Source organism: Stegostoma tigrinum, chromosome 21 (assembly GCF_030684315.1).
Source record: "Stegostoma tigrinum isolate sSteTig4 chromosome 21, sSteTig4.hap1, whole genome shotgun sequence".
Lineage (NCBI taxonomy): Eukaryota > Metazoa > Chordata > Chondrichthyes > Orectolobiformes > Stegostomatidae > Stegostoma > Stegostoma tigrinum.
In genome coordinates, this window is record NC_081374.1 from 16834498 (window position 1) to 16850351 (window position 15854).

The window sequence follows — 15854 nt, forward strand, 5'->3', positions numbered from 1 at the left end:
AAAGCAGGAAGCTGTATCTTTCAGGTTTCCGTGTCAGGTTTTCTCAACACTTAACTTGTTCAGTGTGTTTGGTAAGAGAGAAAACTGAATATAAGCAAGGGAGGTTGGGCCACCAACAAGCAATAATCCCCCATAATTAGCAACTCACCACTGCCTAGCGAGACTCTCACCATGCTCCAGCTGTTGAGATGTGTCTCATAAAACTTCTTTTCCAATTCTGTCACATAGCACACTATTGCCTTCACAATGTGCTACATATAAGGTTCCATTATGAGTTTTTGCTTTCAGTTATTTGCAAGGTTTTCTCTTTTAAATGGTTTTGATAAAATGTTTTGATCAGTTTTTAAGGTTTTGGAGTAGATTTGTAGCTCAGGTTGTGGGTGTTGAGTTTGGTCAGCTAACCGAGCTGGTTTGTTATTCCGCAGATGATTCATTACCATGCTGGGTACCATCATCAGTGCAGCCTCCGATGAAGTGTCAGTGTGTTTTCCCGCCTTGTATTTAAACTCTGGAGTCCATTGAACTGGATTGCCTTACTTCTGATTTTCTTTCAAAGTGGAATGTACATGGGGTTGAGTTCTATGTGTTTATTAATGGCTTTCTTTGTGGAGTGCCAAGCTTCTAGGAATTCCCGTGCCTGTCTCTGCTTAGCTTGTCCCAGAATTGTGGTGTTGTCTCAGTTGAATTGGTGGTTCTCCTTATCCACGTGGATTGAAGTGAGTGAGTATTGGTCATGTCTTTTTGCAGCCAGTTGGTGTTTGCATCCCCTTGTTGTTAGTTTCCTTCCTGTTTGTCGGATGAAGTGTTTCTCACAGTCTCTGCAGGGGAGTTTATCGATGACATTGGTCCTGTCTGTGGCAGGGAGTGGGTCTTTAGTTTGAGTGGGCAGTTGCCTTAAGGTTGATGTGGACTTGTGTGCCACTCTGATGCCCATCCGTCATAGAAGCCTTGTGGTTAGTTTCGATATGCTCCTCATGTAAGGTAGTGTGGTGAGTGAGTCGGGGCGTGTAGTATCTTCCTGATGTTGATCCGTTTTTGTTTTAAAATGAAGAAGGCATACATCAAGTTTGATTTGGGAATAAAATAATGTAATTTATGTAGTAAAAGCCATCTAATTTTACCACATAGTTTAAAGTCTGTCAAAAGACACAGCTCTAAACCTAAGTGAAAGTAAAGCATTATTTGAAAATCAGGAAGTGACAAAGTCAGTCCATACTGAAAATTGAAACCGTGCATATTAAATTCCTGCAGACTTAGGAACTGAATTGTCAAAAAGAACATCATAATGCTAACCCAATCAGTGAATATTTTATGAAGCACCATCTTAGAATTTTTAACAATATTAGTACATAAATGCTGAATAGAACTGTATGCTAATATTGTACTTGTTTTAATAGATGCATCTCCATAGAGGATAGCATGAGAACTTTTATTTTGGACACAGATTTGTATTTCTAAATTCACCAGAAATTTCTACTAATTAAATGGATGAAACTTTCTGTGCTGTTGGAGACACAGGAACAAAATCATTCTGTAACAAGATTCTATGTGCTGTAATTTAACAAGGCAAATTAACTTTGACCTGGCATAAACCTTAACGCTTGTTCGTAACATAAATAAGAAACTGAGGATATTATTAGCTGTAGGAGCAGGAACTTCAAATATCGCAGGCATGGTTTGAAATATTTAGCGCATCACTTCTTGTCGAGTATGTAACTACACTTTGTAGCCCCAGCATAAGCAATTAAAAATCTTAATTTGGATATTATAATTCACCATGATTCCAAATTATAGGAGATCTGACACAACAGTACCCACAAAGTAATGTTTTTAGCTCATGTTTATAAAAAGTCACATCATTTGTCTGATTTATAGCCTTCAGGTCAGTGCACAGAAGACAATACCTATGCTATTTTGAATAGTAAAATATGTTAAGAACAAGCTAAACAATAAATATTTTGGTTTTTCAGTCATTCAACAGCTTTAAATTGCACTGTAACTGCGCTGAAAGAGAATAGGTGTAATTTTGTTTTTTTTTTGATAATGTGTATGTTGGCTGCATGCTTGTTAAAATGTCAGACTGTCCCTGCCTTCATAGTATTTACACCAAGGCGCAAAGTCTATTGGTTCATGGTTAAATATCTCAAATGAGGATATCATGGGATGTTAATGTGCTGACACTGAGGAAATAAAAATGATCAATGTTCATGGCAAAGTGACCTTGTTTGTTGTAGTGCAGAGTCTGTCTGAAATCAGTTTATTTATTTTTGTCCACACAGCCAAAGGAACTAAAACTTACTGACTGAATGTGTGTAGCAAGTTTAATAATCATCAAGATTGACTAACAATCACTTTACAATTTCCAGCAATAAAAGGACAAGTTAAAAATTCAATACAGAAAAATATGCTTGCCACAACTATATTCTTGCATTTCCCTGGGGATAAGGGCAATTCAAACAGATAATTATATAGGAAGGAGCTTCATACCCATGTAAGTAATATTGTGATGGAGGTACCACTGAAGAGTTTTCACAAAGGTTAACACTACACAATTATACTTAAGCAGATCATCAGAAAATATTGGTTTGCATCTGTCATTCACACCATGAGGATGTCACTGACTAGGCCAGTATTTATTATTCATCCCTAATTGCCCAGAGGGCACTTAAGATTCAACCACATTTCTGTGGATCTGGAGTGACATGCAGGCCAGACCAGGTAAGGATGGCACTCTCCTTCCCTAAAGGACATTAGTGAACCAGATGGGTGTTTTATCGACAATTGGCAATGGTGCATGGTCATCATTAGACTTTTAATTCCAGACATTTATTGAATTCAAATTCCACCATTGGCGGTGGTGGGATTCAAACCTGAGGCCCCAGAATATTACTTGGGTCTCTGGATTAATAGTCCAGCTATAATGCCATTAAGCCATTTTGTGTGGAATGATTGTTTTAAATGCAAACATTGTGGTACGATTCCCATTCAGTGAGTCAAGTTAAAATTCTCTCTGTGTCAGTGATAGAGATCTGTGAGCTTCTTGCAATTGTTGGAAAGAATTGAAAAGAATAGTTTAAGGAGTGGTTTATTCACAGCCTTAGATCATCTCCACCATAAATGTCATCTAATGTCATCTCAGCAGTATTACTTGCTTCCATCCTTGTCTCAGCCCATCCACTGCTGCAACCTTCATCTTGTTTTCTATTCATTTGTGGGATGTGGGTGTTGCTGGCTGGTCAGCATTTCTTGCCCATTCCTAATTGCCCTTAAGAAAGTGGTGGTGAGCTGCAGTCCTCCTGCTGTGGGTTGATCCACAATGCTGTTAGGGAGGGAATTCCAGGATTTTGAGCTAGCAACAGTGAAGGAACAGTGGTATATTTCCAAGTCAGGAAGTTGATTGACTTGGAAGGGAACTTGGAGGTGGTAGTGTTCCCATATGTCTGATGCCTTGCCCTTCTAGATGTAAGTGGTCATGGTCTATATATTTATAAACCCAAACTCACTCTCCATAACCAATCTTCCACTCTCCATGAACACAAGCGCATCCAAAAGTTTTTGCCACTATCTTAATTCACCTAAGCTGAGGGAAGATTTAATTGATAGCTACAAAGTTAAGAGTGGCCTAGATAATGTGGAATGAGAGACCTATTTCTATTGGCAAAAAATGTCAACAACCAGGAAACACTAATTATTAAAAGGATTAGTAGGACGATCGGGAGTAATTTCTTTTCGCCAGGAGTATGTTGGGAGTCTGGAACTTACTGCTCAAAAGAGACGATAGAGATAAAACCTTCACTACATTATAAAAAATACATTTGGATAGGCACCTAAGAAAACATAATCTATGAGGACAAAGTCAGGAGTTGGCCAGTGAGATTAAGCTGGATAATTATTTCTCAGCCAGCGCAAGTACAATGATTCACACACAGAAGGTGGCCAATCTTTCAGTTTTTCCACAGTTCCATGAGGATTCACCTGTCACTCCATCAAGTTCCTGGCAGGAAGTAAGGAAATTCAGGGCTGTGGCAAGGTTAATAGCTACTGTCAAAATGTGGCTACCTGCTTTGTTTGGGAAGGGGTCTAGCTCCAAAAGGTTGCTGCCCCCTGACAAGACCTACTGCAAAGACATGAACCTTCCAAGAAGCCAACACTCTGTCGTGTATGGGAGGATCATCTGTAGCCTGCATACTCTATGTGAGAGGATTATCTCCTTCAAGCCAGAGCTCGCTGGCCTGTTCAGCATGACATGGCTGCAGAGAAGGAAACTCTTGGTGGTGGAGAGGTTGGGATTTCCACTGTTCCTTTTCTGAGGGCCAGGTTAACACAATGCTGCACGGCAGAAATCCATGAAGGCTGACAGCAAGGAAGTTGAGATGCAATTGAGCATGCGGCAACCTATTTGTAACTTTAGAAAGTTGCAATTAATTGTTAAACTAGTAATCTCACTCTGATTGAAATAATCCTGAAAGTAGATGCCTAACACTGATTATGACCAATTGCTGATTGTTGAGGACTGTCTTCTACTTCACTAATGCCCCTTAGGGAAGGAAATTCACTGCCCTTTCCTGCTCTGGATTAAAGTGACATCAGGTCCCTAACTGTTCACTCAACATTGACATGGTTTAGTGTCTCAACTCCAGCATCAACCAAGGGTAGAAATAAATTGAGGCTCCTCCTGCAATACCCAAATCCCATGAAAGAATAAAAGAAAAGACATTATGGGGCAGCACAGTGGCTCAGTGGTTAGCACTGCTACCTCAAAGCTCCACGGACCTGGGTTCGATTCCACCTTCAGGTGACTCTCTGTGAGGAGTTTTCACATTCTCCCCATATCTGGGTGGGTTTCCTCCAGGTGCTCCAGCTTCCCCCCACAGCCCAAAGGTGTGCACATTAGATGGTTTGGCTGTGCTAGATTGCCCATAGTGTGCAGGGATGTGTAAGTTAGGTGGGTTAGCCATAGGAAATGTAGGGTTACATGGAAAGGATAGGGGGTTGGGTCTGTTTGGGATGCTCTGGTTGGGCTGAATGGCCTATTTCCACACTGAAGGAATCCAAGATTATACAAAGTAGCCTGAGGAGTTCCCCAGAGCAAATACCAGAGGAAAGGAGAGTGAAGTGTCGCGACTGGGTCAAAAGAGTGCGGGGATATACAGTAAGCAAGTAACTACAATGGTCTGAAAGAGTAAAAGCAAAATTGTAGTAATGGGTTCAGTTCTGAATGGGCTGCCAAAGTACACAGATGTGAAGAATTGGGATTATATAGGGAAGGGTATTAACTGCTGATCCAGCCGCTGATACCCATATCTAATAAATGGTAAATAACAAAAACACATGACAATGAATAAACTATTTATTCCATGACTGAAAACAAAGGACAAAGGATTATGATACACACACTTTACAGCTGAAGTAAGAAGCCATGTAGTGAAAGGAAGACGATTTGTAAACTGTGTGAAGTCAGCATTTAGCATCCATAAAACAATGTTCAGGTTTGGGCTCACATGTGGAAAGGCAGCAAAAACAAAGATTTATCAAGGGATAAAGTACAAGGAATGGCAGAGGCAGAGAATGCCCAGTGATCTCAGAGAGTGGGCGAGGGTCAGAGTTAATCAGAAGCCAGATATTGTTTCTGTTACCCAGGAGGTGTGCAGTGGTCTCAGATGCTAGAAATGTGCATTCCAAATCCAGTGACCTGCAGCGTTCTGAGCTGTGAAAATTAGTCAAGGCAAGGTAAATTTGAAATAAGGGTATGCCATTGAGAGAGCTGGCCTTGTGGTAGAAACTTGCTCTCTTATTGACTAAGTTCGATATGTTATCCTGTACCTTTGAACCATAAATACTTTCTACATTTCCTCTCATATTTGCTTTGCTGACAATCATTATTTGGTCGATACTTTATTGAAATTTCTGCTGCAATGCTTCCTTCCTTCAGATAAAATGTTGATAAGATGTTGATGTTTTCAGTGCTGTATGATATGTGCATACTGTTTCTACGTTGATCCGTTAGAGCAGAACACCTGTATAAAAACTTCTCAACTGCATTGTTCTGTGAACAAGATCAAGATGGCCAAAATTCTTCTGTGGGCTGGTAAGGGCAAGGCTTATCTACTATGCCAAACTATTCGTCAACTGTAATTTATAAATAGAACTATATTTCACGACAAAATAAATTAATATTAAATTATGACTTTTACACAATTTAATAATCAAAGGCAAACTAAAGTGTTTAAATTTATTCAGAATTTATATACTTCAATAAATGCTGCAACGAGAATTTTGTTTTCCTTTTTATTTTAGTGGGATTTGTGCTGCTGTTAGAAGTGTACAGCGGTAAGCAGCAACAGATTTGTTGCCATTAATTATTAAACTGACTGCTGTATTTTCTGTTCCCACAGTTAGCTTAATTTTTAAAAATCATAATCTGTAAATTTATGAGCATTGTCATTAACACGTTTTCAAGCTTAAATTCAAAGATCATGAACAGTGCAGGCAATTCGTTTTCCCTTACTATGTTTTTCTGCTCAGAAACTGTTAGCTCTGTTATCTCTGGGAAGTTTCTGCATGAAGGACCACTCAATTTCTAAATGTAATTACACTTGCTATATACTGACATTTGTAGTGATATTTGTGTCACAAAAGATCATTTAAAAAGTAACTTTAATACACTCTGACAAAGTTCAATCATTGAGGCTGTAAATTCTTTCAAAATTTTTCTTGAGTTTTGAAGAAACTCTATATGTATGGGAAGGCAAGTTTATCAACACACATTACAATGCTGGAAATAAATCTATCATAACATAGCCTCACTAACATCATGAAAAATACATAGCTTAAGTATTATTTCATTTTTCAAGTTTGGAAAAGAATGCAACAATAATACAAAATTTCAGATCATGGACTACGTGTACTTGCGTTCTCATAAATGGTTCTTACTATACAAGCATATAAGTTATGCTATTTCTAAGATCACAGCTGTTTTGCTTATGTCACTATTCCAACTATCCCATAGCGATTTGAAGATTACTGATATCATCAGTAGATAATACACTAAAATGTATCATCTAACACTAATTGTTTGTCATGGTATTTTCTGTTTAAAATCAGAGACTCCCAAAGATGAATGTTCAGGTCAAACAGAAACTCCTTATCTGTACAGTTTTAAAACAGGGCTGTTAATTGCATGCCACTGTGTAGTATTTCCCCCCACCACTGAAGCCAACATGGAATCTAAATTGTTGGTTGTGGCTCAGCTGGTAGTGCTCAAGTCCTCAAGGTTAAGGGTTCAAGTATCACTCCACACTGATACCACCATGTAGTGCCAAGGGAGTGCTAAATTATCAGTGGTGACAATTTTTGGATGAGATATTCTGAGGTCCACTCTTCCCTTTCAGTGGATGTTATTGGTTTGATGATCCTGGAGCAACGTTGCAATCATGTCAACAGAGATTCACCTCATTGGGTATAAAGAGCACAATGTGGATGGAATCATGTAACAAGATAGAAACTGATGCAGAGAACCATGTGGAGTGATCAATTAGCATTAGGCAACTGGAGCTAATGGGACTGTATTTCAACAGTAAGATTAGAGCTTGGCACATCTCTGATTACTGTTTATTGTAGATTTTAGTCTTAATGTACAATAAACAGTGCTATAAAAATGCCCAAAGCTAAAGCTGATTCTTGACCTTGCCATCTCTTCAGTAGGTCTGTCCTGAACCCAACCCATGTGGGAATAAAACCACACCAGATTAGAGACATAAAAGATCCTATGGTACTAGTTTGAAGCAGTCCAAGAGGATATTCACAGTCTCCAGGCCAATACTTATCCTTTACTTGCTATCACAAAAAAACGGATCATTGCACTTTCTGCCATGTCTTTACCCCAACGTATCTCATGAGCTGCCACTACAAACAATATTTTCAGCCACTAATGGTCCCCATTAGCAGCTATTGATTCTCTAAAGGCTGACCGTTATCCATTCCTTTGCCTGCCCAACTATTTTATTCTCTCTCTGGGCTCCATTTCGAACTATCACTTACTCCTCATCCCTCATCACTCCCACCCCATTTTCAGCAAAACATACCAACATTTCCTCACTAAAATCAGTTCTGAAGAAAGATCATTGGACCTTTCGTGTCCGCAGATGCTACAAGACCTGTTGATGTTTTCCAGAAATTTCTATTTTTGTTTCTGATCATCTTATATTGTGTTTGGCTATGAAAATTAATGCCAGGTTTCTGACATTACAACAGCGACTACACTTTAAAAGTACTTCATTGGCTGCAAGGTGCTTTGGAATGTTTTGTGCTCACTAAAGGTGCTATATAAATTCAAGTCATTCTATACAGTTACTCTGAGAACTTAGAGAATTCTGTGAGAGCCAGTGATTTTCTCTTTAGAGCTGATGGTTGTTAAGTCTATCAGATGGCAGTTGCTCTCACATTGCTTTTTAAATGCCCTCTTATTTTATACCCTTGATGACATATCAATTTCTTACAGTAAGATTGGTCCTATGTTGTCAAAACTATTAGATTTAATGTGCACCTGTAACCCACAAGCTGCCCACAGACATTTTTTAAATCTCTAAGCACAGAAAAAAAATGCCATCTTTCAAAGGGGACACACACTGCATTCTCACCTATCTTTTACAAACATCAAAATCTAACAAAAACCAAAAGAACTGTGTATCCTGTAAATCAAGAACAAAAACAAAGTTTCTGGAAAAGCTCAACAAGGCTGGTAGTATCTGTGAAGGAGAAAACAGAGTTAATGTTTTGGGTTCGGTGACGCTTCCTCATTTCTGACCTGCTTCCTGACCTGCTGAGCTTTTCTAGCAACTTTGTTTTCGATCAAATTCTAGCATCCTGCGTTCCAATCCACAAATACACCACCCAACTTTGCAACAATATAAACATGACATTAAGCTATTTTTTGATCTTTAAATGTATCATTTTCACTTCAAGTATTTGTACTTCCAAGTCATCTTTTCGAAATATAAATTCTGATTATAGAAATAAGTAACTAATAACATTTTCTACCACAGTTCTAGGCCAGGATTACAAGTTGGTTTGTTACTACACAAACTGGGCCCATAAAAGAGGAGACTGTAAGTTCTTACCAGAAGACATTAACCCCAGGTTATGTACGCATCTCATTTTTGCTTTTGCTGTTATTGGCAATAACCATCAAATCGTTGCCCAGGAAAAGGAAGATGAAGATCTTTACATCTCATTTAACAGCCTTAAAAAGCGGTGAGTTTACTTTGGTTCAAATATCTCTGAAGTGCTTTTTCAAACATAATTTTGCAGTCCATCATAAAGGTTCTTCACAAAATATTATCAGAGCAACGAAATTGTACTCTTCAAAATGGGAAGTCAGTTTTGGAAAATCATACATGTGAATATCACCAGTTTAAAATTAAATTTGCTTAAGATTTACTGCATGATACAGAAATGAATCTAAAATAACTAGAAGAAATTAGTCCACAGAAATCTTTTTATTGTATCCATCATGATAATCCAGCTATGCAGATTTCAACTCTCACAGAAATAAATTACAATGATGAGAAATACAATATATTTCCACAATTCGAACACTACTCAATTAAACCATGGTCTTTGTACAGGCTAAATTATACATTTTAATTTTAATCTCTCAGTTTTACTGTATTGGTTTGCTGCTAATTTAGGAATATATTGCACTTGTTGCTGACAATCAGATCTTTCTTTGAGCCTGATATTTTTTTGTTTGAATAAATTCAACATAAAATTCTAGATACACCCTGCAGATCTGGCAGCATTTGGGGACAGAGAAACAGAGGGCAGAATACTCACTTAGCATTTTGTCAAGTGAGATCCACAGTGTCTGATTCAGCATGGCTCATAGTCACATCTCTCACATAATCTTCCTGCTTCCCCTCATTATGTAGTCAACAGGGCTTTTGGCAATCACATGGTGGGAGATGCAGAAGAGTGCTTCACTGCAGGAATCTTCTTGCATTCTTGCCACCAGAACCACATTTAAAGCCCAGCCAAACCACTTCAGATGCTGCAGGCAAGGAATAATCCCTCACAGTCTGTTCTGCCATTCAAATGGGATTGTGGTTGATCTGATGAACACTTTCAAGCGACATTGCAGGAGTAACATTCTGCCAGTAAGCTCAAAATACAGCCCCCACCTCCCTATTCCCTCAAAGAGAAGGTTACATTCTGCGTAATTGCATCCTTACAGTTCCGAGTACAAATATGACAGTTGTGATTCCAGAACTGATTATGAAGTTTTTGTTTTTAAATTTTGTTCATGGGATGTGGGCAAAACTGACTCCGTCAACATTTATTGCCCAAATGGCAGTCAACCAAATTGCTGTGGTTCTGGAGCCAGACCGGTTAAAGTTGGCAGAGCTGGTAGGCTTTTATGACATTTGAAGCAAATACAAGTTGCTCTTAGACCATCTCTTTATTCCAGTTGTTTATTGAAGTCAAATTTCACCACCTGCCATGGTGGGATTCAAATCCATATCCCCAGAACATGAGCCTTGAGTTCAGACTGGCAACTTCAAAATCTACCATTGAGCATATACTTCCATGCATTTGAATCTTATTAAAGCACCAACTCTCTTCATTTATGCATCATTTCTGATTCTCTCCCCTTTCATGAATAAACTAGGTGCCACAAATTACAGACAACTAAATTAGAGCTAAAATTAAATTAAAATAAAATACCCAGCAGCTGCAGGTCTCTGGACAGTTGTCCGAGCCACAACAACATCCATGCTTCATAACTCCTTGACACTTCACATCCATAAGTCAGCAGCAGCAAACCACCAGCTTCATATCATCACACCTGCTCCTGGACCAACCCAGACACCACTTCAGCACTTTACTTCAAAGTAAACATGACTTTCTGACAAGTTACTTGGCTCACTGGGGCTCGTGCTTCTTTTGTATCGACAAAGGATGTTTCATACTTTTCTCAACTCTCACTGATCTTGCACTTACTTGGAGATTGCCAGCCTCTGCATTGTACACATTGCTTTCTTAGCATGCAGGCTCAGTTACAATGTGCCAGTCTCTGTGGTTGATGTTGCTTTGTTGTGTGGGGGGAGACAGCTTGTCATGATGAGGTACACTGAACAGTCAGGAGACAGGACATATCACAGTACAGCACCATGCCACATCAATGTTACAACTGCAGCATTTGTCAAACACACTTCATGCATCTTGGGCAGAGTCGGACATCAGCCAATAGGAAAAGACTGTGATCTCTGGATTTGGATGGCAGGGGAGGGGGCATGTATGTTATGGTTATTCAAGCCTCTATATGATAAGACCAATAACAGCATTTGAATTCCCAATCTCATGAGCCCTGAGGGTAAAGTGAGCAAAATAAATAGCCATATGAAGGCAAGCAGGGATGGTGGGTGTGAGCTGGAGCGTCTTGGCAAGTAATTCATTTTCCAAAAATTCTCATTAAAAAGGACCTCCTGTAGTGATCACCACTATATTGTGCACACTCATGGCCTCCAGGTCATATTCCCTTTATTTTTTCTTATTTAACGGGATGAGGACTTCACTGGCTAGGCAGCATTTATTGTCCATCCCTAATTGCCCAGAGGGCAGTTCAGACACAACCACATTGCTGTGGGTCTGGAGTCACATGTAGGCCAGACCAGGTAAGGATGGCAGTTTCCTTCCAAAAAGAACGTCAGTGAACCAGATGAGTTTTTCCCAATAATCGGCAATGATGGTCATCATTAGACTCTTAATTCCAGATAGTTATTGAATTCAAATTCCATCCTCTGCTCTGGCGGGATTTGAACCCAGGTCCCCAGAATGTATATCTGGGTCTCTGGATTAATAGGCCAGCGATAATATCACTAGGCCATTGTCTTACTGGTGAATCAAATACAATTGGAACAGGACACTTAAAAACATGGTGTGGTGGTGACAAAGTGGTGATGCCACTGGACAGGTAATCCAGAGGCTACTGTCCTGAAGATGTGTGTTCAAATCTCACCATTGTAGCCGGGTGAAATTTAAATTCAATTAACAGTAAACCTGGAATAATCTCAGTAATGGTGACCATTACAGCAATTAAGAATGGGAAATATATGATACTTTATTGACATGGTGTTTCCAACATGCTTTATTGTTTCAGACATCAAGCATTCAGTGAATTTTACTTTTATAAATTTAACAAGGTTATTTTTAATTTTTCTTTAATGGAATGTTTGTGCCAGTGGACACAAGTTTTGTGGATAATTGAGAATCAAACACATTACTGTGGGACACTGGAGTCACATATAGGCCAGACCAGGAAAGCATGGCTGATTTTCTTTCCTAAAGACTTTTGTGAAACTGATGGGTTTTTAACAATGATGATAGTTTAATAGCCATCATTATTGGAAGAACCTTTTAATTTCAGGTTTTGCTGAGTTAATTGAACTTAAATTCTACCATTTGCCACAGTGGTATTTGATCACAAGAATCTCAGTCCTCAGTGTATGAGTATTCAAGAGATTCAGACCAGTATAGCGACAATACCATTACACCACAATTGCATTCCATTTTTTCAATTAAAATAATCAATCAAACATGGCAGTCAAACACTTAGAATGAAATTAAATAAAATAAGGTAATGGCAAACTGAGAGTAGCATGGATATAGCAGCTGGACCGAGATTCCAGTTTATTTCTAGATTTACTTCCAAATTTCTTACCGTTATCGCATTTCAGTCGATAAGATTTTTATTTTGATTCATTTTTAGTTATTTTATACTAAAAATTGTCATTTAGATAAGTACATGAGTGAGAAATGTTTGGAGGGATATGGGCCAAGTGCAGGCAGGTGGGACAAGTTTAGTTTGGGATTATAGTCAGCACGGACCAAAGGGTTTGTTTCCTTGCTATATGACTCTATGACTTTATTGCTCTATTTTTGGAAAGAATTTGAAATTACTTAATGGGCTTTGTATTCTTTTATAAATAATTATCATCATTTCTGATTTTCACAGGAACCCAAACTTGAAAACACTCTTATCTATCGGTGGCTGGAATTTTGGAACTGAAAAGTAATGTTCTTTTCATTAGTGATTTTCTACCACTGTACAAACTCTGTTATTTTTAGAGTGTTAATGAAACACAAAATACAGAAATATATGAAACTTCATACCAGAAGAACTGGTTAAGAGTCTATCTCTACAATTGATTTCCAAAATACTTCAGTGCTTTTCTTTGATCTGTTGACTGCATTGCTGCCAATTTGCTGAAGAAAGAAATCATTCTCAAGCCAATGAATCAGAATGTTTTACCAATACAGTTCACAAGTGTTTATCTTAATACAATACTTAAGCGTTCTCTGGAGTTTAGAAGAATGAGAGACGATTGTTTTGAAGAGCATAAAACTTTTAAGAAAGCCTGACAAGTTGGATACTGAGAGGATATTTCCCATGGCTTTGGAGTCTAAGACACTGGTGAAGCCACAACTGGCGTATCATGTGTAGTCCTGGTCACCATATTGCAGGAAGGAGGTAATTGCTCTGGAGAGAGAGCAGAGAATATTTACTAGAACATTGTCAGGACTGGAGAATTGTGGCTACGAAGAGAGATTGAAGAGGTTGGAGTTATATTCCTTCAAACAGAGAAGGCCAAGGGACGACATGATTGAGGTATACAAAATTGTGAGGGGTAGAGGTAGAATGGACGGGGGAACCTGTTTCTTTTGGTAGAGAGTTCAAAATTCAGAGGTCACGGATTCAAGCAAAGTGGCAGAAGGATTAGAGGAGATTTGAGGAAAATCTTTTACACAGAGGGTAGTGGGTTTCTGGATTTCACTACCAGAGTTGGTGGTGGAGGCAGAGACTCCAAACTCGTTTACAAAGGATCTGAATCTGCACCTTATGTGCTGTAAGCTGTAGGGCTATGGTTCATGCACAGAAAGATGAGAGTAGAAATACCATCTGGGTATCTTTGGGTTGGCATGGACAAGATGGACTGAATGGCCCCTTTCTGCGCTGGATCATTTCAATAGTTCTAACCTAAGCCCATCATCTCAGAATAAAGAGCCAACTATTTAGAAAAAGAGATGAAGAGAAATTTCTTCACTGCATTTTGTGGATCTTTTGAATTGTCTACTCCAGAGAGCTGTGGACATTCCAATGAGTATGCTCACAAGTGAGATTGATCGGACTTTTGTTACAAAGGGAATTAAGGGATATTGACTGATACGGCAGGCAAATAAATAGATGGAGAGGTTCAGCATGATCTTATTAAAGTGCAATGCAGGCCCATTGGAATGTGGCCTACCCTTAATTTTATTTCTTATGCCCTTATATCTTTCAGGTTCACTGCTATGGCTTCCAGCAAAGAAACCCGTCTAATATTCATTAAATCCGTTATAGATTTCCTACGGCAAAAAGATTTTGATGGTTTAGATCTACATTGGGAGTATCCAGCATTTAACAGAAGCCCATACCAGGACAAACAGCGCTTCACTTTGTTGGTTCAGGTGAGTGACGTTATACCTTAAATCCACAGGTTACCAGGGACTCAATCTCCACAATGATGTTTTAAAAATTAAATACATATCATAAATCCAATTGTGTAACAAAAAGATCTGTCAACTTCTCAATGAGAAAAATTACCATTAAGAAGTGTCCACATTTCACAGTTACATTTGAATTGAACTTAATGATTTATTGTTGCCTGTATCTAACAAATAGTGAAAAGTCTAATATGTAACCAGGTTCTGGGACCATTGAGTTACAGAAGGTATAACTAGAATATAACTAGAAACAGAGCTCTTTCTCCCTCTGGTGCTCTACCCGATATGGGGCTTCTCCAAAATGGGTTCAGGGTCCCTCTTGCATCACAGTCCATTCCACGACTACCATCGCCATGGTGCATTTCAGGAGCACCACACCAGGTCCACAACCACTCCCATCAATCCGCCAGAAGTACTGATTTGGGCGTTCCGTATCTCTGCACTGGAAGCCCAATATCCCGATTCTGACATCTACCACTAACGCCACCTACACCATCAACCACAGAGGCTACTCTGCTGTCGCGGCCATCTTGAAAAGTGGCATCACCGCCTCAAGGCCTGCACTAGTAGGCCCACAAATGTTGAAGTCACCACACTCTGGCAGCTTCTCCCATCACTGGGCCTATACTGGCTCCCATCGTGAGCAACATAAGGGATCTCCCCGAGGAGACGACTCTTGCTGCCATTGCTGCACATGATCAGGAGACTGGGCCCGGCCTCGCTCTGTCAAAGGCTTTTAAAGAGGGAAAAGGAAGGAGAAAAGAAAGAGATCAAAGATAAAAAGATGAAAGTAATAAAGAAAGCAGACGGAAGCAGATGAGCTCCAGACTAGGTGCTCAAACACAACGTTGCTATTCAGCCTCCATCTTTATTTGGCAACAATAAGTCAAATTATTTCTCACAACAATGGTTGTTTTACAGCCACATCAGGAGGTAAGATGAAGGAATTCTATCAAGGCAATTGAAGCACCTCATGTCTGCTTTTATTAGAAATGATACGAGGATACCGCTTTGCTATTTAAATGGCTAGTTGCCTTTATTTCAATAGCTTTTTTTTCTAAGTAACTGAGTCTCGTAGACCATGGGGAATTCAGCAGCTTTAATAAAGCAAAAGGTGCAGAATGAACAAGATATGTTTCATAATATTATCTGCTTGGAGGCGGAAGAGGGAATCTTTCTCCAGACATGTCATTCTACTCAATTTAACAGCCACTGCCCAGGATTTCTGCTGCCAGAGGAAGTGATGGAGGTGAGTACAATTACAACATTTAAAGGGCATCTGGATGGGTACATGAATGGAAGGGTTTCCCACT

At 39.2% G+C, this 15854-nt stretch overlaps 1 protein-coding gene across 2 annotated transcripts in view; it reads left to right on the plus strand.

Moving 5' to 3' along the window:
- Positions 1–5944: 5944 nt before the first annotated feature.
- LOC125462718 (acidic mammalian chitinase-like) overlaps positions 5945–15854 on the plus strand; it is a 42436-nt gene continuing 32526 nt past the window's right edge. For both annotated transcript variants that reach the window (XM_048552988.1, XM_048552989.1), the window contains exons 1-5: positions 5945–6088; positions 6298–6330; positions 9045–9252; positions 13013–13069; positions 14340–14505. In XM_048552988.1, coding sequence (XP_048408945.1) covers positions 5971–6088; positions 6298–6330; positions 9045–9252; positions 13013–13069; positions 14340–14505 — 582 coding nt within the window. In that variant the 5' untranslated portion in view covers positions 5945–5970. The remainder of the gene's footprint in view (positions 6089–6297; positions 6331–9044; positions 9253–13012; positions 13070–14339; positions 14506–15854) is intronic.